The 21,037-nt window shown below is 52.9% G+C and overlaps 7 protein-coding genes across 7 annotated transcripts; 2 read left to right on the top strand and 5 right to left on the bottom strand.

The window, feature by feature from the left end:
* Positions 1–23: 23 nt before the first annotated feature.
* CAOG_06956 (ubiquitin-conjugating enzyme E2 R1) lies at positions 24–2,096 on the bottom strand. The gene is made up of 6 exons (XM_004343630.2): positions 1,991–2,096; positions 1,479–1,569; positions 1,104–1,190; positions 899–996; positions 662–785; positions 24–579 (listed from the first exon to the last, which is right to left on the bottom strand). The coding sequence occupies exons 1-6, from the start codon at positions 2,053–2,055 to the stop codon at positions 175–177; spliced, it is 870 nt and encodes a 289-aa protein (XP_004343680.2). The 5' UTR covers positions 2,056–2,096; the 3' UTR covers positions 24–174.
* A 212-nt stretch (positions 2,097–2,308) lies between these two features.
* On the bottom strand, positions 2,309–4,413 carry CAOG_06955 (hypothetical protein; the record flags this gene model as incomplete). Its single annotated transcript, XM_004343629.2, has 8 exons — positions 2,309–2,688; positions 2,852–3,073; positions 3,145–3,307; positions 3,384–3,449; positions 3,516–3,601; positions 3,709–3,811; positions 3,880–4,089; positions 4,240–4,413. 8 exons carry the CDS (start codon positions 4,411–4,413, stop codon positions 2,309–2,311), a joined length of 1,404 nt encoding a protein of 467 aa, XP_004343679.2.
* A 2,904-nt stretch (positions 4,414–7,317) lies between these two features.
* Positions 7,318–8,506, bottom strand: CAOG_06954 (hypothetical protein; the record flags this gene model as incomplete). Its single annotated transcript, XM_004343628.2, has 2 exons — positions 7,318–7,346; positions 7,417–8,506. 2 exons carry the CDS (start codon positions 8,504–8,506, stop codon positions 7,318–7,320), a joined length of 1,119 nt encoding a protein of 372 aa, XP_004343678.2.
* Positions 8,507–10,771: 2,265 nt separating this feature from the next.
* Positions 10,772–14,249, top strand: CAOG_06953 (krueppel-like factor 16). The gene is made up of 2 exons (XM_004343627.2): positions 10,772–10,833; positions 11,410–14,249. Exon 2 carries the CDS (start codon positions 11,576–11,578, stop codon positions 14,039–14,041), a length of 2,466 nt encoding a protein of 821 aa, XP_004343677.1. The 5' UTR covers positions 10,772–10,833; positions 11,410–11,575; the 3' UTR covers positions 14,042–14,249.
* Positions 14,209–15,167, bottom strand: CAOG_06952 (hypothetical protein; the record flags this gene model as incomplete). Its single annotated transcript, XM_004343626.2, has 2 exons — positions 14,209–14,729; positions 14,942–15,167. The coding sequence occupies 2 exons, from the start codon at positions 15,165–15,167 to the stop codon at positions 14,485–14,487; spliced, it is 471 nt and encodes a 156-aa protein (XP_004343676.1). The 3' UTR covers positions 14,209–14,484.
* A 406-nt stretch (positions 15,168–15,573) lies between these two features.
* On the top strand, positions 15,574–17,262 carry CAOG_06951 (hypothetical protein). Its single transcript, XM_004343625.2, has 3 exons — positions 15,574–16,228; positions 16,337–16,860; positions 16,984–17,262. The coding sequence occupies exons 1-3, from the start codon at positions 15,611–15,613 to the stop codon at positions 17,153–17,155; spliced, it is 1,314 nt and encodes a 437-aa protein (XP_004343675.1). The 5' UTR covers positions 15,574–15,610; the 3' UTR covers positions 17,156–17,262.
* CAOG_06950 (hypothetical protein) lies at positions 17,239–20,919 on the bottom strand. Its single transcript, XM_004343624.2, has 4 exons — positions 20,590–20,919; positions 17,914–19,346; positions 17,707–17,826; positions 17,239–17,585 (listed from the first exon to the last, which is right to left on the bottom strand). Exons 1-4 carry the CDS (start codon positions 20,848–20,850, stop codon positions 17,408–17,410), a joined length of 1,992 nt encoding a protein of 663 aa, XP_004343674.1. The 5' UTR covers positions 20,851–20,919; the 3' UTR covers positions 17,239–17,407.
* Positions 20,920–21,037: the final 118 nt, after the last annotated feature.

Here is a 21,037-nt window from a genome sequence, read left to right as displayed (position 1 = left end):
GAGAGCTGAGAATTGAGGGACAGCTGAGAATGATGAATGTGCTAGATTGTACAGAACGAAATTGCAAGTTTCATTTGGGGGAGGGGGGGGGGAAAAGATGAGCATTGGCGCTCAATCAATCACGAACAAACAACCAAACAAAACAAAAACAAAAAAAACACACAGGCACAGAACTCATGCATCGCCGCGACTATCAACATGGGTCACAGAGCTGAGTTTGGACGCCAGGTCGAGTGCTGCCGATCGAGTTTGTTTGAGCGGAGCGTCCGAGCTGTCGAGGAGGATTGGTTTCGCCATCTGCGTTTGCGTTTGGGCCGTCTTGTTGTTGTTCTCCTCTTCATCCGCGTCAGTATCCATCAGCGCGCTATCGTCGTCCTCAACGACATAGTCATCAAACCCGTCGTCAAAACCATCATCATCATCGTCATCATCATCGTAATAGTTGTTCTCGAAATCCACGGCATCTTCTTCGTCCTGCTTGGTTCGCTCCATCTGCTGACGGCTTCGCTGCGTGTACTCTTCCACACTGGTCGGAATGGCGACACCTTCCTGGCGAGCAATCTCTTGTGATGCTCGCACCTAGGAAAAAAATAAAGAAGACCAACGTGATTGTGAGCATCATGAATGCTGCTCGCAGCTGAAAGAAGTGACTTGTTCTTGCCTGAGCCGAAACAATGCGACGATACTCGGTCAAGTTCTTCATGAACATGACAGAGGCATCAATATTTGCTGGCGAGGAGGTATTTGGCTCGTTCAACAGGGAGATGACTGAAAGCAGAATGGTTCTGCCAGCAAGAACCGCGACCAACGTCCGTTAGAAACGATACACTCAGATTCACGCATTTGTACTAGCAAGAACATCGACAACGACACCCATCACCATGTATGCCGCGCTTACCGAACATTTTGGGTTGGATTCCAGCGTTCCTCGGGACGCTCGCCACTCATCGGATCATCGCCCGGAGGATGCAGAATGGAGATGCACAGCTCGCCCGTCTACAGCCGCATGCACCAACATAGTTAGCATGACGCAGTCGGACGTGGGATGTCGAGCATGGCCTGAACACAAAGGCAACGGTTTTCGACGGCGAATCGAAATCTACCTTGAAAATGTTGGGGTGCCACAGCTCGGTCTCAAACCGAATCGACGGAGGGCTGTAAGGATAGTCCTTGGGAAAGTTGACTCGAGCCTGGTAGTGTGCGAGCAACCAAAAATACAATATTCAGTGAACTGAGCGTAGTTTTTGCTTTGCCGAAATTGTTTTGTCTCGCAACGTCCCCTTCCTTGGGCATCTTGAACTGGAACTCCCATGCACAAAGCTGATGCATTTGATCCGTCAAGCTGATGCATCGCTTCCTCAAAGCTGATGCGTTTCTTCAGCTGAATTTGGCAAGGTCGCGCAAACGACGGGATTGCGCTTCAACTGCAACTAAAACGAAAAAAACCAGCCACAGTTGTCGCTGCGTTTGTGCTCTACCTTAAAGTACCCGCCAGCGTATGGCGTCTTGGGCGGCCCGAAAATCCCAATGCGCCAGTCATAGAGGTTTGAGTCGTCCACCAGCGAGACGCTGCATGCAAGTGAACCAAAGCGAGAAAGTCAAGGCGTTTCCAATTCAGAATTGAGTGGACGACGTGCAAGATTTTTGAGAGGATTTTTTTGTTTTTGGATTTGGTTCCCATACAAAATCGATAGCTCGGCGCTTCTTCCTCCTCCGCAACAGAGCCGACTTTTATGTCACAACGAATAGACAAAGCTGGATTGAAAGCCAGAGGCATTGCCGGGCGGAAGAGGGTAAGGGATTGGGCAGTGCTAGAAGGCGTATGGTAGGAAATGGGAAGATTTGGGTGGCCGTGCTAAATTGTTCCAATTCTTTTTTTTTTTTTGTTGTTTCAATTAATTCCCGCTTCACTGCGCCTTACTCGCAAAAGCACCAACAAAGCTGCTGCCATCACAAATTGCATAGCGTGAGAAGAGAAATTGGCACTCACTCAAATCCATCCACGGGATGCTTTTGGTACTCGGTAAGCTCGGAAGCGAGCGCCTTTGCAGACATGGTCAGCGTGTGTGTGGCTGTGTGAAATTTGCACAGGGGCTGAGAAGACGAGAAAAAAGACTGTTCTCACTATTTTAGGGTGCTGAATCGCACAAATCCAGCACGACAAAGAAGCAAACACAAGACTCAGGCACTGTTGACGGCCATGTGAATGTGTGCAGTAAAAATACAATACTAGTATCAACAAAAAAATGATGCGGTGGCAAGCGCATAGAGCACAAGTCGCCATCGAATCCTACAGTGCAATGGCTTGCTAGCCGAGAACCCTTCCAACAAGAACAAACAGAACTGAAGAAATCACGCTCCAAGCAGAGACCGAGTGCAGCATGGTGGCAGCGCTGTTGCCGCGAGAACTGGTCGAGTTAAACTCGTCAATGAGCTGAGCTGGCGAAATGAAGTCTGGACAGGTGGCTGGATTGGCGCGCAGAGATGGGTCGCTGAGGCGGTAAACGGCGCCGGTCGCACCATTCACGTCGCCGTCACGGGTCGCGCCAAAGTACAGCTCGCCATTTTCGTCTTCACCAAAGGTCATGAGAATGGGAAAGTGGGTGCTCTTGGACTTTCCATGGCACACGTTGCTACTGCCAATGCAGAGTTCACGGAATGTCCAGCCGCTTGCCACAGTCGCGTTTTCTGAAAAAAAAAAAAAACAAAAACAAAAAAAACAAACAAACAAACAAACCCCCCCCCCCGAACAGTTCCAAACCAATTGAGCTCCGAGGCCAACGTACTGGACGTACAATACTCACCCGATACAAATGATGCTCAAGAAACACGTTCAAGCATCTCAGCTTACCTTGCGCGATATAAAAGCGACCGGAAATGTTGTCGCCAAAAATGTACTTGCCCTGGAATCCCGGGAAAGTGCATCCCCGGTAGACGTAGCCTCCAATAACACAAGCATCCCCGTTTGCATGGGGATAATCGAGAATTGGCGGAACGTAGTTGGCCACAGGTCCGCAATCACCGTAGCAAGCAAACCCTTCTCGTCGCGCCCACCCATTGTTGCCTCCGCTGACTAGAAAGCAAGCAGTCGTCAGGAACAGATGTTGCCAACTTGAATAAACAACTCGCACAACACCGACATACCAACATAAGTGACCTCTTCGCGAACTGCTTGTCCAACATCGCCACAGATCAAGCGAGAGGAGTTTGCACGATCGTATGAACATCGAAACGGATTGCGGAGACCCTTGGCAAAGATCTCTGGACGAACACCGGAAGTGGCAGGGAAGGGATTGTCCGTCGGGATCTGAATGGTTCAAAATGCAACTGAGTATTCAAATTCTGGCACTCGGCACGATCAAAACGGAAAAGAAAGCAAGTACCGTGTATGGACTCGCTGTGTCTGACACGTTCAGGCGGACGACAGAGCCAAGTAGCGAATTGAAATTCTACGGCGCGCAGCGTGAGCCGCAAATGCACAAGCAACAATCACAACAACGACGAAGCGTGCTTACTTGGCCGTTGCCGTGAGGATCTCCTCCTGCGCCACCATCCCCCAGAGAAAGCAAAAGCATGCCTTTAGAGTCGAATAAAAGCGTTCCTGTTGCAATACCAAAGCGAAAAGGGGGGGGGGGAAACCCAAAGAAAGAATGATGAGTCAATCGCGCACTTTGCCAGTATCATTTCAATGACTGTAAAACGACCAACCTCCATTATGATTCGCATAGGGTTGCTGAATGCGTAAAATGACACGCTCGGTTGTAGGATCTACGGCATTGGGATTGGTGGCGTTGACGCGGTATTCGCTCAACTAACGACAAACTGATCAGTAAGCTCGCTCGCTGAAAAAATTGCTGAAGAGTGAGTTCCAGAACTTACAATGGCAACATGATTCGCCGAAGTGGCCTCAGTTGAAGAGTAGTAAATGAATACTCGTCCTGTCACGTTGTATTGAGGATGGAACGCCATGCTCAGCAACCCTTGCTGTTCGTAAACAACAATCATATCCAAGAAAAACGTGAGGGCGTTTGCGAACACCAAACCAGCAAATCGACGCTTCATCAGTGGACATGCGTACCTCGCCGCCAGCTATGACGACTTGAGTCAAAAACGGTTGAGAGCCCAATGTCATGTTTCGAAAGAGAATCCGAACGGTGCCCTGTCCCCCCGACGACTTTTGCTGTGAGTACCAATCGCGGACAAGCTATCAACGATGCCATACACAAAGATTTTCACTACCTTCTGCTCGATGATGAACAGTCGCCCGGAACCATCCTGCGCGTTGACCAGCCCAAGAGGATTGGAAAGGCCTGCAGCGACTGTTTCGACGCAAGCGCAGCCGTCGTCAGAGTTGGTGACATTATGCGGACCAGGAGGTTGCAAGTTGACTCCACTCGGATAGCAGTAGCTCATGTCGGAAATGACGCGCTGAGCACAAAACTCGGTTTCTACCAAGAACGAGAGCAATCGACAGGGCGGCATTGAGTATCGTGTCAGTTCGAGAGAAGGTGATGACAAGAGCAAAAGTACCTGTCATTGCAGCAGACAGCAATGTCAACGTGCCATCAACCGAGACCTAAGAGCAAAGAGAATGCGCTGTCAGAGCCGAATGCAGAATCAATGAGCAAACTCAAAAGTGCAGTGTTTCGGACCTGCAACACATTCTGGCACGCGCTATAAAATCCACTGCAATAGTCCGCGCACAGCCCAGCATTTGCAAGTCGCATTGTCTCTGTATGTGCTGCGAAACAAAAAGTCAAAGCGAAATCAGCCATCAAACAAACTACTGCAAGGGGGAACGAGAAACAAAATCATAAACCCCCTACCATCAAACAGATGCACTGCGAACGGCGAGCACGTCAAGCAGCTCGTGTTGCGGATGTACGCATAGCAGTTCGAATCGTTGACGAGCATCTGCGACACGACAATGGTCACGTTCGTTGCAACATCTGGTGTTTCATTTCCAAGAGATGCTTGAGAAAATCAGACGCTAAAAAACTATCCTAAAACTGCGATAGGGCTTTACTGGCATCGGCTTCTTGAGTACAGCACGTCGAACTGGCATATTCATGGCAGAATGCCAATCCGTCCTCCTATCAAAACAGAAACCAAACAAACAAAGCAAAAAATCCCAAACCAAATTCAACGTCAGATTGATTTACAATCAAAAGGTCAAAGTCACAGAGCTTTGGATGCCTAGCCCAAAGCAAATGCTCCCCCCCCCCAAATGCATCGGCTTTGGTTGCTGGATGTTGGTTGTCGTTTATGTTTCTCTGTCATCAACGAGCGCAGTGCTCGGACCCCCACCGCATCGAGCATCGGGATCTGCGCACTCAATTTCATCCGCGAACGGCACTTCAACCAGCGTATTCACCATCCCCACAGCCCACTTCCCCGCCTGCAGCAGCCGCGAGCGACATCCACGCGTGTACCACCCACACGAAACGGAGGCTCAAAGTCAAAGCACTGCGGATGGGCTTGGCAGCCGAGCGCGAGCAATGCCACCAGCAATGTCGCCGTGATGAGATGCCAATTCATTCCAATGGCTTGCGTCAATTGAAAAACAAAAAACAAAAAGTGAACTTGATCTCCAAAGCAGCATCTCTCAGGTTGCAATACAGTAGAGTAAATTACAAAAAAAACCACACCAACGACAGGAGCAGCAGAATTCCGGCGATTCATCCGCGAGGCTTCCAAACAAGTTGAGATTGCGAACCTCGATTGGAACGGGCATATCCGAGGGTGCGACTGTTGCGCAAAGCATTGAGAGACTGCTCTCGTGGGTCGTCTTCCTGTGCTGGATGTGCTGGAATGGAAGCAATATCAGGCGCATGAATGAGTCAAAGACTTGTGTGAACCACAGCTGCAGTTGAATTTTTTACCCATTTCGGCCTGAACACTGCCATAGGATGGCACCGACAAGCCTTCACTCGAGGCGCCAGTAAACTGCTGTTCATGGTTGAGGAAGTTTAGTTAGAGCAACCAACCACATTGGTGTTTGCATCGGAGATGGTTGACTTTACCGCAGAGGCCCAGTGCGATGCGGCCATGGGCACTCTAGGGACAGAGGACGCCTGGAAATCCACTGGCTGGTAAGATTGTGCGTGCTGTGGAGTTGCTGGCTGATACGGCCGATGTGCTAATGGGGAAGGAGCGGGCGGTGTTGGAGGTACCTCTTCCGGTGGTTGCCCAGCGAGCAAGTACACGAGATTTTGTAGCACTGCTTGCGGTACCCACGGCAGACGGCTGAAGAGCATTGGCAAATCCGATGAAACCAGCTCGGACAGTGGCATAGCAGCCAGAATGCTTTGCGCGACAAACGGGTTGACGCAGGGAAAGGCGGTTAAAAACGCCTCGTGCTAAAACCAGAACAAGATGAGCAACCATGGTGTGAAAAAGGAGCTCCAACACACGAGTAAGCACCAAGAAAAAGGCATGCCCGCTCTAGAGCTGATGAGGGGGGGGGGGCGAACATTTACCGCTGTGACATCGGGCGACAGCCACGTCTCGCGGCTTCTCCATTGGCTGGGCTCCCACGCAGGAGAAGAATCTCGACAGTGGTCGCAAATGGTCAAAATGGTACCCGCGGCGCTTGCTTGCGTTCCACAAAGCCGCAGGTAGGTGGTGAATGCGTGTCTTGTCGCCGCTGATGAAATCCCAGTGCATGCTGTGAACAGGCCGCACAGACGGCTCAGCGCATCGTCTGTAAACAGCTCTGACTCTTCCAGAGCGCTAATCGGGAGCAGTTTTCATGTTTGTTCAAACTTGTGTGAGTAGAATGAGAGCAATTTCCGCATTGTGGAGCAACGTGTTCGTACTTTGGATTCAGCCTTCCGCGTGCAATCGGTTGCTGATACGGATCGTAGCACTCCACTAGCAGCCAACAAGTCTCGTACCGCAAGGACAGCTGCATCAGACAGCGCGTGAGGCGCTTGCGCTCGACCTCCTGAGAGCGATTTGAGTGCAGAAGAGCTTTGGCTTGAAGAAGCAGAATGCAGTTTCGCTCATCCACGACGAGGAGCTCCGTGCTCATCAAATCCTGGATTACGGTTAGATTAGTGCAAAAACCCGAGTGAGCGCAGGCATAAACCCTCCCCCCCTCTCTCTCCGTTTCAACAGCTTTCGTACCGCAGGTGATTGCTCTTCGGTCGGACAAGTCAATCGCATGTCTCGAGTGTACATCACAATGCGATTCTCCGCCAAGTGCGATAGCAAAGTCCTTCGAATGCCAAGTGTCGGCTAAATCAAAGCAGTGAGATCCACAGCTATGCAAGAGTGTTCCATCGAGAGAGGATGCAAGAGGTTGTGGTTGATACGTTACCGTGGCAAGCAGAAGGTGGTTGTAGCTGTGAGTCAACACCGAGCTGCTTGGTAAGCGCAAAGACTGCTGAGTCGACTGTTGGGTGGGCTGCTGACCAAGCTCATGATGGGTGGACTGTTGGCTTTGGGAGGTGGCTCTTGTGAATACTTGCTGGAGCTCTTGCGAGAGCAAAGGAGCTGGCGATGGACTGGCTGCTACAAACTCTGGGAGCGTGGTGGCAAAGTTGTCAATTGCAGAGATGAATTGAGCCGAGCGTTGCAGTTCTCGATAAACGGGCGTCGGTGATGAGGTGGACGCAGGTGGGGTAGGTGCGACACTTGCAGCCTGAGATTGCGGTGGTTGCTGGGCAGTGGACCGTGCAGAAGGCTTCCACTGTGGAATGGCGGCGGCGGCTGCTGTTGCAGCTGCAGCTGCTGCATTGCTAGTCAGCCTTTCAGCTAACGGCGTGTGGGAGTTGGTCGAACGACGAGAAGGATTGGGCGAGCTAGATTTTGCTTTGTCAACGCGACCGCGCAAACGCAAAAAGTCAGCTAGAGGATCTGCAGCATTAGCCATGACTGCTGAAGCCGGCATTTTGGGTACTTTTGGCGAGACGATGATGGATTTCCGTGGTGCTTGTTGGGGAGTGGACAGGATGGTTGGAGGGGTTGACTTGGAAGTCAAGTCGACAACGGCAGGCAGACTTGGATGGGGCGACAGCTCGCACTCAAGCAACGCAAGGTCGTCATCTGGAATATCATCAAACAAATAGTCGGACAATTCATCCGGCTGCTGGGCCTGGGGACGAGGTGGAGCAGCGGCTGGACTGTGCGGCTTCGGGTTTGATGCCACATTTGCCAACTCGGCCGCGCTCGGCAAAGCGATAGTTTCACCATCGAGCAAGACTTTGTCGAACGACTCCACGAGCAGAGCTGGTTGGTCTGGCGTGGTGTTCCCTTGAGAACAGAGCGCTGGAGGACTGGTCGTTTCGGCCTCGCTGAAATCCTTCATCGATCGCGTCTGCTCCGGTTGTTCACTGAGTGTCGGCACAGTAGTGACGTTTGTTTCATCAACAGTCACCGAGGCTGGAGGGATGGGAACGCTGGTATCCACACTCTGGGCTGCTGAGGGAGCACTTGGCGTGGATCCAGTTTGCGTGCAAGTCAGTGAAGGTCCACCGCCGCCATCCGTTCCGCTGCCTGCCATCAGTACCAAGTCAATTCGTGAGTGCGTTTTACATTGGCAGCCGCGAGAAGCGTCAGCAATCTGAGCAAGAGAGGGTGGGAGCGTTTTCCAAGATCGAGTCAGGCATTGAAAACTCACCCAGAGCCGACTCGGGCACTGCGACTGTGTGACGCGTGGGAGACACGCGCGTTTGCTGCGATGAGTGATGACTGGCATTGTCTGCATGAGATCGCTTTGGTGACGCGTAGTGCGACGGAACGAGGCAGCGGTTTGTCCACGGATGATCGTCATTTGGTACCAACGCAGTGGAGCTGCAGCACGCAGAAGTCTCGTCCTGCTGACTGTCAGGAACCATCTGAACGCCGGCTGTCGTGCCATGAAGCGAAAGAGCCGTTTTGCTGATGGGACTCTGCGGCGCTGCGAGCTTGGATTCAAGCGTTGTTATTGCTGGAGTGCGTTCGGTGACGGCGTCCATTGTTCCCAGCTGGGCAAAAGCAAGCTCTGAGATGAACAGATGACTGGTGCAGGATGGGTTTTTGCTCTATGCTGTTAGTAGTTTTACCGCTCCTTTCGACCATCAATTGACTCGAGGAGAGTTTTCTGGATGAAGTTGGATTTCAATGCTGCTGGATTCCTGTTGCTGGAGTACTGAAAGCGAGTCGACTGAAAACGCAGTCAGTCCACGTAGACTGTCAAAGCTCAGTCAACGAGAGATTTCGATGAATTCCACTGGGCGTCTCTATGAGATAATAATATCGGACGCCCTTCCGTTCAAGTCGTCGGGTCCATCGATGAAAACATGCAGCGCACAGCAACGACAATCCCAAACAAAATGCAGTCACTGTCATGTGGGCTGCAGAAGTCGAACGCAGAATTGTTTGGACGTCGCAGAGCCGACGCGGCACAGCAACACGAAATCCCAGCGACGACGGCTGAATAGTGTTTAGAGAGAAAATTACACAAACGCCGGACTATCGGTAGGTATCTGGATTCCAACCAGATCACCAGCATTCCTGCTGACACATTCACCGGCCTGACTGCGGCGCAGACCGCAAGAATAGCCGTAAAATCCTCCTCCACGTCCCTAGATCTCGGCGACGTGCTCTGCGGTCAAGCCACCATGTGACATTTCTGCTCCATCCGCTTGCGCGCTCACCCACAAGTAAGTCGCTTCAGATCCCTCATTCGGGCGAGACATGTCGATCAGCCAGTCGAACGGTGAACGCAGCGGTGAGGAAGAGGAGAGGCGGGATGGGATGGAAAAGCAAAGGGTGTCCGTGACACGAGATCTAACAAGACCTTATACGCAAAAATTGGAAAAACAGAACAAACGAGGGCATCGGTAATGACCCGTCACAGCCACACAGTCAAATATCAACAAAAGAAACACATGAGCATCAGCGTAAAAGGCAGGAATAGAATGACTCACTGGGAGGGAGAACAAAAAACAAAACAAAAAAACAAACAAACAAACAACAACAAGCAAGCAAGCAAAGCAGTCCCTCGCTCCAATGCATCATGATCAAAAAGACAAACAAAGGTGAACCTGAAGTTGAGGAGAAAGGCAGCCAATCACAGGACATGCCCAATCGATCAACAGTCAAAAAACAAAAAAAAAAAAAAAATCAAGGTTGTTGTTTTTCAATGGAGATCCAGCAATTTTTTTGACAAGTTTGTTTCTGAGTCATCCCCTCAACTGTTCCGGTTGCTCTTTTCATGTCACCTCAGTCATGCTAGACCCGATATTATGTCGTGGCACGGGGATGGTAATCCACCTCGGGATCTCGCGGGCCCCTGATCCAAAGTGAAAAGAAAAAAAAAAAAAAAAAAAAAAGGAAAACGGACCCAAAACCCCAAAATAGCATCAACGCGTGCAGCCGCTTTTGTTGTTGTTGTTGTAAGCAGCCCATCGTTGAGATGTCTTTCGCTTGGTCCACTCTGATTGAAATTCAGCACAAGTAATTGGAATCCAGTGAGAGCGAGGGCAAGTGAAAAGAAAAGCGGGTTCGACGGACGATCGAGATCAAAGAGAGAACGCAATGGAAAAAAAAAAAATCAACAAAAACGCAATGGATGGAAAGCAACGACAGTGCGACTTTTTTTTTTTTTTTTTTTCCCCAATCCTCGCTGGATGTTTCCCTCGTTCGCCTCTCCCTCTCCAAATGTCGCCATCTCATTCTCGCTTCCATATCAATATAGCCCAAACCCCTTCCACTCTCTACTGGCAGCAGCAGTCGTCGATCTGCAACCCTGAGCGAAAAGAAGACCTTGCCAGACTCAAAGCGGCAGGTTCAGTCTCTTTTTCTCTTGTCCATCTGAGAATTCAGCTGTTTTTTTTTTTTTTTTTGGTAACGATTCCGCAGCGTTGCTTCTCGATTTCCCTCAGCCTGCACTTCCTCAGCGAAAAAACCATCAACAATTTACCTTCATCATAGTGGACGGATGGAAGCGGGGGCGGCGAATTGAAGGAAGACATGCAACCAGCTGAACACGCGTCCAGAGGTCACCCAAGATCGACATTTCAGCCAAATGCGCTTGCCGCCTCCTTCCTCCCCTGTCTGACTCCGGCATTGGTGACCAAACACCGTAGTCTCACACGGGGTAGCCATCCTATCGAGCGGGAACCAGAGAGAGTGAGAGAGACTGTGCAGTGTACTTTATTTTTAGTATTTTATTCTGTGTGTGGACTTTCCATTGCGGTTTTTTTTATTTTTTATTATTATTTTTTTATTTTTCCCATCTCTCCCGCCTTTGCTCAGCTTGCCTCCTTTCTTCCCTGATCATTGCCCTTCACACATAGCTCATGCATTTGCTCATAAACCCCACCATCTCTTCCGTTGCTGTGCGCATTGTCGCGCATCCGTCGTCCGTCTTGATACTCACTTTTTGTTTTTCATGATTTCCATGATTCGCTGGATCTGCAGACCTAAATCCCACTCTTTCTCTCACTTCCCAGTCTTTTTTCTTTTCTTCCTTCTCTCGTTTCCCATTCCGTCAACTCTTCCCTGGTCTTCTTCTCATCAGCATCAACACCCTCTCTTTACTTTTTGGAAGCCACCGGGATCCTGCTCGTCTTGGATCTAGCTGCAAATGAACCTTGACTTTGACAACGCCGCCCATCTTTCTCAGCTCTCAACTTCGCTTTCGCTTTCTGATTCCGCCGCCGCCGCCGCCACCGCCACCGCCACCGCTCCGTACTACCGCTCACTGCTGACATCGTTTGAAGCCTCGCCGCCCAGCAGCGGCCGCTTTAGCAGCTACAGCAGCAGCACGCATAGCAACAGCACCACGAGTTTCGGCAATCCAAGCACGTCACGATTGTCCCACTCGTCGAGCACGTCCTCGCTGCTTTCGCCGCGCGCCTTCCAGATCGCCTCTGCCGCCTCGCCCCGCTCGTCAATATCGTCCATCCCACCAGCAGCACTTGCGCACCCAGTCGCGCTGCCACATTCGCCGCTCCTGCAAAAGCACCACCCGGTGGTGCTGCTGGGACTGGAGGGGGAGCGCCAAACCGCAGCTCTCGTGGAGGGTTCTCGAATGCGGTTTCCCAGCGCGTTGGACGAGATCTTTGCCCAGTCGCAGCAGATCCCTGCACCACCACCACCGCAGCAGCAGCAGCAGCAGCAGCAGCAGTCAGTAGCAGCAGCAGCTTCTGACATGGGCGGCATGGCACCGGCATATGCATCACTGGCACAGCAGCAGCTACAGCAGCAACGGCAGCAGTTGTTCGGCGGTGTCACATCTGCCGCTTTGGCCAGCGCAGGCACGCCCCTGCTCGCTGCTGCTGCGACAGCCACCCCGTTCCCCACACTCACCGGCATGCCAGACATGGCGCTCGACACACAGCAAAAGTACTCTGGCCTCGCCATGCTCGTTGCGGACATGCTGCCGAATTATCAGCAACAGCAACAACAACAACAACAACCGCAGCCACCGCAACAGCACCCAATGATGCAGCGTCCCATGCAACAACAACAGCAACAACAACAACAGCAAATTCAGCTGCAACTCCAGCCGACATATCCCCAGCAGCAGCAGCAGCAACAGTCCGCCCCGACTTCGTACCTTGCACAGTCGGCTGCCGGCTACCCTGCTGCCGCCCTATCCACGTCGTCGGCACCCGCTGCTCCATCTCTAGTTGATCAGCACTACCTCAAGAATTTGCACACTGGCAACTCTGCTCAATTGCTGCAGCGCCAGCAACATGCATTGGCCATCTCCTCAACCAAGCTCACGATGGCAAATGTGGCGCAGTGGGCGCTTGCCAGTGCCGCCGTGTCGCCAGCTGATCTGCAAAATTCCCCCCGAATGGACCAGCTTGCCGCCGTGTCCGCATCCAGCATGGCAAGCGTCAGTCTCCCAAGCTCTTCGGCTCCGCGCAACAACTTTTCTGCTGCGTCAACGAGTGGCACCTTTGACGAGTATTTGGCTCAAAATCCGACGGCACTCTCCCATGCAGCATCTTTCAACCCTCACCAACAGCACCAGCAGCGACTCTCTCACGTGTCCGTGCTGGATGAGGTCCAGCGCACTCCTGTCGTTACCTCGGCGTCGGAAACGTGGCTCGCAGCATTTCCTGATCATCAGCAGCAGCAACAACATCAGCCCGAGAAACGACGAGGCGAGGATCTGGCATATCCGAGTGACAAGCGCGGCCGTTTCGACGGGCAGCACCCGCTTGAAGCATCGTTCGCTTTGCAACAACAAGCGTTTGCACCCCAGGTTTACGGCAATCCCAGCGGTCTGTCTCAGGTGTATCAGCAGCAGCTGCAGTCCTATCTGCCTCAACAGCAGCAGCAGCAGCAGCAGCAGCAGCAGCAGCAGCAGCAGCAGCAGCAGCAGCAGCAGCAGCAGCAGCAGCAGCAGCAGCAGCAGCAGCAGCAGCAGCAGCAGCTTCAGCTTCAACAGCTCCAACAGCTCCAACAACTCCAACTTTTGCAGCAACAGGCATACGGACTCATGCCGCCAGCAGTGTCGTACCTGACGCCCATGCCAGCAACCAATCCGTTGGACGTCGCTACAGCACAGCTTCATCCACCCTCCGACGACCCGGCCGCTTTCGGCATGGCAGCTCAGCAACTAGTGCGCTCGCAGTCCGCCACAACTTTGCCTTCGGAGGAGGATGGCACTGGCTCGTCCGCGTCCTTGTCGCCGACGGAAACCATTGCTGCAAACGTGCTCGAACCCGTGCGGCTGCATCGCATGGGCAGCAAAGGTCGGTTGAAAACCTTCCACATCTGCCCGTATCCGGATTGCGGCAAGAGCTATGGCAAGAGCTCCCACCTCAAGGCGCACATGCGTGGCCACACTGGCGAAAAGCCCTACTGCTGCCGCTGGCCGGACTGCACGCAGCGCTTTACCCGTTCCGACGAGTTGACGCGCCATCGCCGCAAACACAGCGGTGCCAAGCCGTTTGTTTGCAGTCACTGCACCAAGCGCTTTTCGCGATCCGACCACCTGACGTCCCATCAGCGCGTTCACACTCGTGGCGGCGCGCGTTCGTCCGCATCAGAAGTCCAAACTCCAATGCCTCCTGCGAGCCCAGACCAAAACTAAAACACAAACAACCCCAAAAAACAACCAGTAGTATCGTCAACTCGTTTGATTTACTTTGTGTCGTACGCTTTCTTCGTTTTTTGATCGATTGTCAGTATCCTTGCGTTGTTATTGTTTAACAATGCGATCGGTTTCTTTTTCGTTTTTTTTTTTTGTGAGTGGTTGTGCTTGTGATATTGTCTTGTAACAATGCACTCGGTTGAATCTTAAGCAACAATACTGCAGACCACCACGCTATGACATCTGGATGTTTCGGTGTCCTAGTCCCTGATTGTGAGTCGTTGGAGGATGGATGGAATGGAAAAAGCAGCGGAACTAACTGCGCGTAAAATACATGATGAAACCAGGGTTTTAGTACAGGTATGATAACACACGCCACGATCCGACGACAGCAGTAGCAGTTGCAGCAGCAGCAGCAGTAAGCAGCTGCAGTGCACAATGCGTTATTGGCTTCCGCTGCGCGACTGGTTGGATTCCTTGATTTTAGCTTTGCTCTGTTTCCGCCACCAAGCACGCGACGCGGGCGTCAATACACGAGGAGCACTAGCAGCAGCACCGCCAACAGGCGTCGTTGGCAGCGTGTACAGCCATTCCGGGTACTGATCGTGCGGCTTGAGCGCGGGGTCCTTTTGGCCTTGCAAGATGTTGAGCCCGTAGCACGTCGTCGACAGGATTTGCGGATCAATATCTGTGCATGAACGCAAGCGATCATTTTGTGATGAGTCATTCAAGTGTGCAGTGTCGCGAAGTGAGTTACAGCAGTACATGTACAGTCGTATGGAAGGTGCATTAGAGAGACAGAGCGGCCGTCTCTGCTCCATAGACACCCCCCCCACCCTACCCGACCCAACCCAACCCCCCCTCCACTCGTCGAACGAACGAGCGAACGAATGAACGTACGGAGGGACGGATCGACGGCCGCCTTGGTCTTGCTGGCCTTCTTCTTGTCTGCTGGAGCAGCGTATCCGCGCGCGTGGCTCGGCTGCATCGACCACCCGGCAGCACTGCCCGTCACAGCGCTCGCATTGATCAGCATTGCAGCAGCAGCAGCAGCAGCAGCAGCAGCAGCAGCGGCGGCCGAGGGCAGCGACGCGCGAGGGCTTCGTAGCAAAGCAGCCAGCAGCATGTGGTCAAGTCTGAGAAACAACGACTGAGCAACATTTGGAAAAAAACGAAGAAGAGCAAAAAAAAAAAGGTCGTAAAATCAAATGGTTGAATTTTGACTCAAAAGAGAAAAGAAAATCTGAGAATTTTACAATCAATGTTGACATTATTTAGTGAGAATTGTGGTTTTTGTTTGACAAACGATACTCGAATTCACCAAAAACAGAAGCCTTCTTTTACAAAAGACCATCGAGTGAAGACGTTTGCTATGAGTTTGGACAAACACCGATACTGGAACTCACCAAAGTGATTTGTTTTGCAGGCGATTTTTCAGTTTGTTCTAGTATTGAAACTGGCAAATGCTTTTGTTTTTGTTTTGTTTTACAACCTGCTACTCTTCTTCACCAGCCGCAGTCCATCTTTTCCACCCCCCTTTTTTTCCTTTTTGTTGAACTTTACTTGCCAATGCGACTGCCAGCCACGTCTCGCTCTTCGCCCGCCGCCGCGTCCGCACCGCCATCCACTATGATGCTGATGATGATGATGATGCTGGTGCTGATGCTGTCGCCGCTGCTGCTGGTGAGCGCGGATCGCCGCATTGTCGCGTCCATGGAGTGCTCGTCCAGCCTGGCCGTGGTCCGCTCGATCGGCCTGCCCAACCCCGACTCTGCTGATGCTGCTAATGCTGATGCTGCTAATACTATGGGCGGCGATCTGATCACGTCGTTCTGGTCGTCGCTGGGCTCTGCGCCGTCGCTCGCCGTCGCCTACCATCCCAACGCAAGCGACCCCGGCACCGTCCCCACCATTGACTGCGACGCCCTCGCGCGGTTTGACGCGGCCAAGGCAATCACGTTTGGAACACAGCCGAGCTTCATGTCCGCGGTCGTCATTGACAAGCTCATCGAGTTTGACGACAAGGGCCAGACCGGCCTCTACGACCCTCCAAGCACCCGCACATGCAGCGTCCTCGACCTCACATCGCTCACCTGGGAAAGCCAGCTCACAGTCCCAAAGAACAAGCCATTCACGACCACCGCAGTCGCGAGCTATCTGTCAAAGTACACCAACATTACCGTCCAGGTAACGAACTGCAACAACCATTGTGACAACAACAACGCATTAGAAGTACGTGTCTCACTTCACTGGATGATTTTTGTTTGTTGGTTGGTGATGCTTTGCGGGCTGCAGTTCACAGTCACGCCATCGACGTTCAGGAATGGAAACCCGCCGGGCGATTTGATCAGCGAAAACGCAGTCAAGATCGATCTCTTCGTCTCCAACTTTACCTACACAAAGTCCTGCTCCAACACGACCAAGCTGGCCGCTGGCCTCGTGTTTGCAGACGGCAACGGACCAGTCGCCACACCAAACCAACTCGTCATGTCGGCGCCATCGTCCATTGACGACGAGTACACGCCCACCATCTTCCACATGGTCCAGATCGACGTTCCGCCAGCAAAGGTGTACCCGCAGTCCACCCATGGCTTTTTGAGCTGGAAGCCAATCGCCTTCACCGACACAGGCCGCAGTATTGCCAACGGAGGCTTTGCGCGCACCATCAACGACGAGTTTAATCCCTTCAATCCCAACGACACGCTGCCCCAGTCTGTGCCCTCCCTGCTCCTTGATGGGCGTCTTCGCGACCTCCGCACTGCCAACATTTCGTTCGGCACTCCAGAGGATGGCATTTACCAGCCACCAGTGCTCTTGTGGTAAGCGCGACCAAAACATTGTTGCTCGTTTGAAAAAAAAAAAAAAGCGAACAAGTTGGGAGAGCAAAATCGACTAACGTGAGGTACGGCTTGAATTTTGTCGCTGCTCATCCATTCGCGCAGGGGTCTCTCAATTGGCATCGGTGCAGCGCCCACGGACGACATTTCAGTCGCCGTCCTGCTGGCCATTTCCTTCGGTTTCGGTGTCCCTGGCGTTCTCTTGATCGTAGGGTCCATCATCACTTTTTTCCGTCGTGCCCGCGCACGGCGTTCCGGCTACACTGCCATCAACTAATTGCGTGGCGGCTGTGTCCTTTTTTTTTTGTTTTGTCTTGTGATGTTCTTATCATTGTTCAATTCAACAATCCATTCATTGTTCTTGGTCATTGTAGCACCCCAGCGTCCCCCCGCCAAACGAAACGAAAAAGCGAAAACAAACACAACGTACCAATCTAATCGAACAAACAAACAACAACAACAAGAACCACCAACCAACAATAACGACGTCATTTTTTTTGTTTTGCTTTGCTTTCATTGCTGTGCGTGTTCAAACAAGGACTGGGTTGTTCAGCACAATATGTTCTGCGCCCTTAATGTTCAGTCGGTGCTGCGAGTAGTGCGCAATCATTAGCGGCACAGTGTCGAAAGGCTTGCTGTGCTCGCCAAGAATATACGTGTTGTCTGGTCGCGGCTTGATGCGCATATGAATAACATCCGCTCCATTCCTGTCAAAGTCGCAGACACACAAAAGTCAGACCTCCATAACTAACGAATCGCACCCCGGGGGGAGGGGGACAAGACGAACAAAGCACAACAAAGCACGCAGCAACACAACCAAACGCATACTTGATGGACAATGAGCATTCGTTGGATTTGCTCTCGCTGGCGCGCACAAGGAAGCTGCCATCGGGACGGCTGATCAAGAGTGAATGTGCCTGATTTCGATTGATGGCGCCATGGAACCACCTGCACAAAATTTCAAAGACAACAATGAGTAACGTTTTCGCAGATACAAAAATCTCCATCGCCTCGGTGGTGGTGTCCCAGACTTACAACTGCGACTCGAGCGAGTCCTGGGGGCCTGGTGCGTTGTTGAAGGTTGGGAGAGAGGGGCGCGATGAGACGGGGACTGGAGGAGCGAAATTCTGCGAGCCAGCCCGACCAACGGAACCGGGCATGCCCGAGCGGCCAACAGTTCCGGGCGGGCCGCCAGCAGGAAGGGGCGGAGGGGCTTGTGTGGCGGCGGCAGCCGCAAGCGCAGCCGCTCCCGCACGCCCGACGGTACTGGGTCGGGTGGTGATTGGTGGCGGGGGGTTGGCAGCAGGCCGCCCTTGGTTTTGGGGAACTCGGGGCGGAGGCTCGTTGAAATCCTGAATGTAGTTGTCTGATGGGTTTGCTGGCGTTGGGGCGGCAGGGAAGCGGGGTGGTTGTTGGGCGGTTGGGGAAGGGCCGCCTCGTGGGGCAACTGGCGTGGACACTGGCGATTGCGGGCCCGGGGAGGGTCGCCGAATACCTCCGGCACCGGCGGCTGCAGGGACGAACGAGCGCGGAGGGGCGGGTACGGGGCCTCGGACGACCGCCGACGGCTGCTGCGGCTGCTGAGGCTGTGGTTGGGCGTCCCAGGGGTCGTCATAGTCTGAATTGGCAGCGGCGGGCGCAGGAGCCTGTGCTGCTTGTCGGGGAGCTGCAGCGTGCGAAGGCACTGGGGCGGGGTTTCCGCGGCCAAGATTGAGTGTCGGTTGGGCGTCCCACGGGTCGTCGTAATCAGAGTTGGCTGCGGTTGTAGGGGCGGCACGCGCGGCGACGGGTGCCGGCGCATGTGGTTGGGCAGGGGTTTGCGCATCCCACGGGTCGTCATAGTCGGAGCTGGACTCGGTCGTAGCGGCTTTGCTGGGCTTGGGTGGCTTGGGCCCCTTGTTGGCAGAGGCCGCCGAGTGAGGCGGGAGTGGCTGCGTGCCGATAACGCCACCGCGTACTGGCACGGCAGGCGCGGCTGCATCCCAAGGGTCGTCGTAATCGTCGCCGCCCGGACGAGCAGCAGCAGCAGCAGCAGCAGGCTGCGACGGGAGAGCTGCAGGTTGCGCTTTGCGCGCCACCGCCGCCGAGTTGCGAAGCTTGGCGCGCTGGTCGTCGTCGGGTGCATCGTACAGGTCGTTCGCGGGGGCTGTCGAGTCCCACGGGTCGTCGTAATCGGACGACGCTGCGCCTCCAGCTGCTGCTACTGCTGGGCGCTGTGCTTGGGGCACCGTCTGAGGAGGGGGACCGCCTCGCGATGGGAAGGCTGGTGGCGCGTGCTGCTGTGGGTAATTTGGCGAGCGTTTGAGCAGTGCTTCTCTTGGCGGTGCAATGTAGTTGTCCTGGTCTTCGTTGGGATCGATGTACAGGTCTGACGCGGGTGGTGCTGCCGGGCGCGCGGCGACAGGCGGTTGGCCGGCAACCGAGACGCCTGATCGGGGCATCGTGGGTGGTGGTGTTCCCGCATCGCTCTGCAAGTGATTCAATGATAAAAAGGGATGTGAGTATGAGCCTTATCATGTGTGTTTGGAGGATGAGCTTGATCGTGTGATCGGAGTCCGCAAAGTCGGTTCTTGAGCAGGCGTGTGTGTTTTTTGAAGGTTGTTCCTCTCGCTCTTCTATCTCGAATCACCGCATATCGTTTGAAGCTGAAGCAGAGAGCAATGTCTTTGACATGTCTTTTTTCTTTTGAGCGGTCTTGCTGAGGGTGGTGCGACAGACTGGAGGTTTCCCGCCATTTTTGATCCGCCGTTCCGGGTCCAGCCTCCCCCCCAACCCCGCTCGCCCCACCTTTCGCTCGCACTTTGTTCACTCGTTCATTCTGTCATTCAATCACACCCACGTTGCACAAACGAGCGGCGTTTTTTAGTTTCATTCTCCGTTCAAAATCCATTTTAAGGTCGCGTTTGACTTTTTATGGGTAAAATAAAATAGAAAAAAAAATAAAAAATAAAAAATAGAATAAAAAATAAAAAATAAAAAACAAAAAAGGGTTGCTTTGTTTCAATGGTTTCGTTCGTTTCGTTGCTTCGCTTGCCGTGTTTGACTTGCTGCTGGAGGTTTGTTGCAGGTTGCGATGGACGCAACGTGATGCAATGGAAACAGACAAGAATCGAACCGAGCGACGAAAGCATGGTGTGGATGAGAAGGAGTGGGGAAGCGCGATGGATGGATGGCTGACTACAGCACATCATTCACGTCTGTCTGCGACTCGCTGACGAAACGGTTGAAGTGGGAGCTGCTCGTGTCTGCTGATGCCAACGCTGCTGCTCCTTCAAAGAGAGAGAGAGAGAGAGAGAGAGAGAGAGAGAGAGAGAGAGAGAGAGAGAGAGAGAGAGAGAGAGAGAGAGAGAACTCGAGCGAGAGGAGCAAGAGCAACGGGACCATTGGATGTGAGTGAAGAAGAAGATGAAGAAGAAGAAGAAAAAAAAGTGCAAGGATTCGCAAAGCAAGCGAGTGAATCGTGCGTGGAGAGAGAGAGAAGGAGAGAGAGAAGGAGAGAGAGAAGGAGAGAAGGAGAGAGAAGGAGGCTAGCTGGGGCACAAGTAACAAACAATGGAGAGACAGAGCAACACGAGACGAAGTGGGAAGCAAAAAGGAAACAGAACAAAAAAAAAAAAAAAAAAAAGAAAGCTCCACTAAAGCAGCAAACGAGAGTTAGCAGCGGTTTTGTGTGTGTGCGTGTGTGTGTGTGTGAGCGAGGAGGCCACTCACGGGGCGGATGGGCTGCTTGATGCCTGGAAGAGCGCCGAGCGAGCCCCGGGCGTCCAGCGGCGGCGTCGGCTGCTGCTGGGGCAGGGTGAAGGACGAGGTGCCTGCGAAGGTCTGCCGCTGGTTGCTGCTGCCGTTGCTGCCCACGGACGACCCGGACGAGCTCGAGCCCGGCGATTGCGGGTTGCCGTGGCTGCCGCTCAGCGTCGACGCAAGCGGCGCAGGAGGCCCGCTGTCCTCCTTCTTGCGGAAAAAGTTGACCATGGTGGTTGTCAAAGGTAGTTAAAAAAAAAAAAAAAAAAGATTGAAAAAAAAACAAAGAGTGAAAAAAAAAATCAAAATCAAAAAAAAAAAAAAAAAAATCAAAAATCAAAAAAATCAAAGGATTTGTGTTTGCTCGACTTGAAGCAAATCTGCTCTGTTGGGTGCTCTCGTCCTCGTGGGATGGACC

Source organism: Capsaspora owczarzaki (assembly GCF_000151315.2).
Source record: "Capsaspora owczarzaki ATCC 30864 unplaced genomic scaffold supercont2.13, whole genome shotgun sequence".
NCBI classification, from domain to species: domain Eukaryota; class Filasterea; order Ministeriida; family Capsasporidae; genus Capsaspora; species Capsaspora owczarzaki.
Note: the sequence above shows the minus strand (reverse complement) of the source record. Positions and strands in the feature narration are given on the sequence as shown.

Bases quoted from the DNA above. Each gene is read 5' to 3' on its own strand.
- CAOG_06956 (XM_004343630.2), bottom strand. From the start codon at position 2,055: ATGTCTGCAAAGGCGCTCGCTTCCGAGCTTACCGAGTACCAAAAGCAT. The intron at 1,570-1,990 runs GTGAGTGCCAAT...ACTTGCATGCAG, and splicing joins CATCCCGTGGATGGATTTGA to CGTCTCGCTGGTGGACGACT. The intron at 997-1,103 runs GTAGATTTCGAT...ATGCGGCTGTAG, and splicing joins GGCACCCCAACATTTTCAAG to ACGGGCGAGCTGTGCATCTC.
- CAOG_06953 (XM_004343627.2), top strand. From the start codon at position 11,576: ATGAACCTTGACTTTGACAACGCCGCCCATCTTTCTCAGCTCTCAACT.
- CAOG_06951 (XM_004343625.2), top strand. From the start codon at position 15,611: ATGCGACTGCCAGCCACGTCTCGCTCTTCGCCCGCCGCCGCGTCCGCA. The intron at 16,229-16,336 runs GTAACGAACTGC...TGCGGGCTGCAG, and splicing joins ACACCAACATTACCGTCCAG to TTCACAGTCACGCCATCGAC. The intron at 16,861-16,983 runs GTAAGCGCGACC...CCATTCGCGCAG, and splicing joins CAGCCACCAGTGCTCTTGTG to GGGTCTCTCAATTGGCATCG.
- CAOG_06950 (XM_004343624.2), bottom strand. From the start codon at position 20,850: ATGGTCAACTTTTTCCGCAAGAAGGAGGACAGCGGGCCTCCTGCGCCG. The intron at 19,347-20,589 runs GTGAGTGGCCTC...AATCACTTGCAG, and splicing joins TCAAGCAGCCCATCCGCCCC to AGCGATGCGGGAACACCACC. The intron at 17,827-17,913 runs GTAAGTCTGGGA...AATTTTGTGCAG, and splicing joins GACTCGCTCGAGTCGCAGTT to GTGGTTCCATGGCGCCATCA.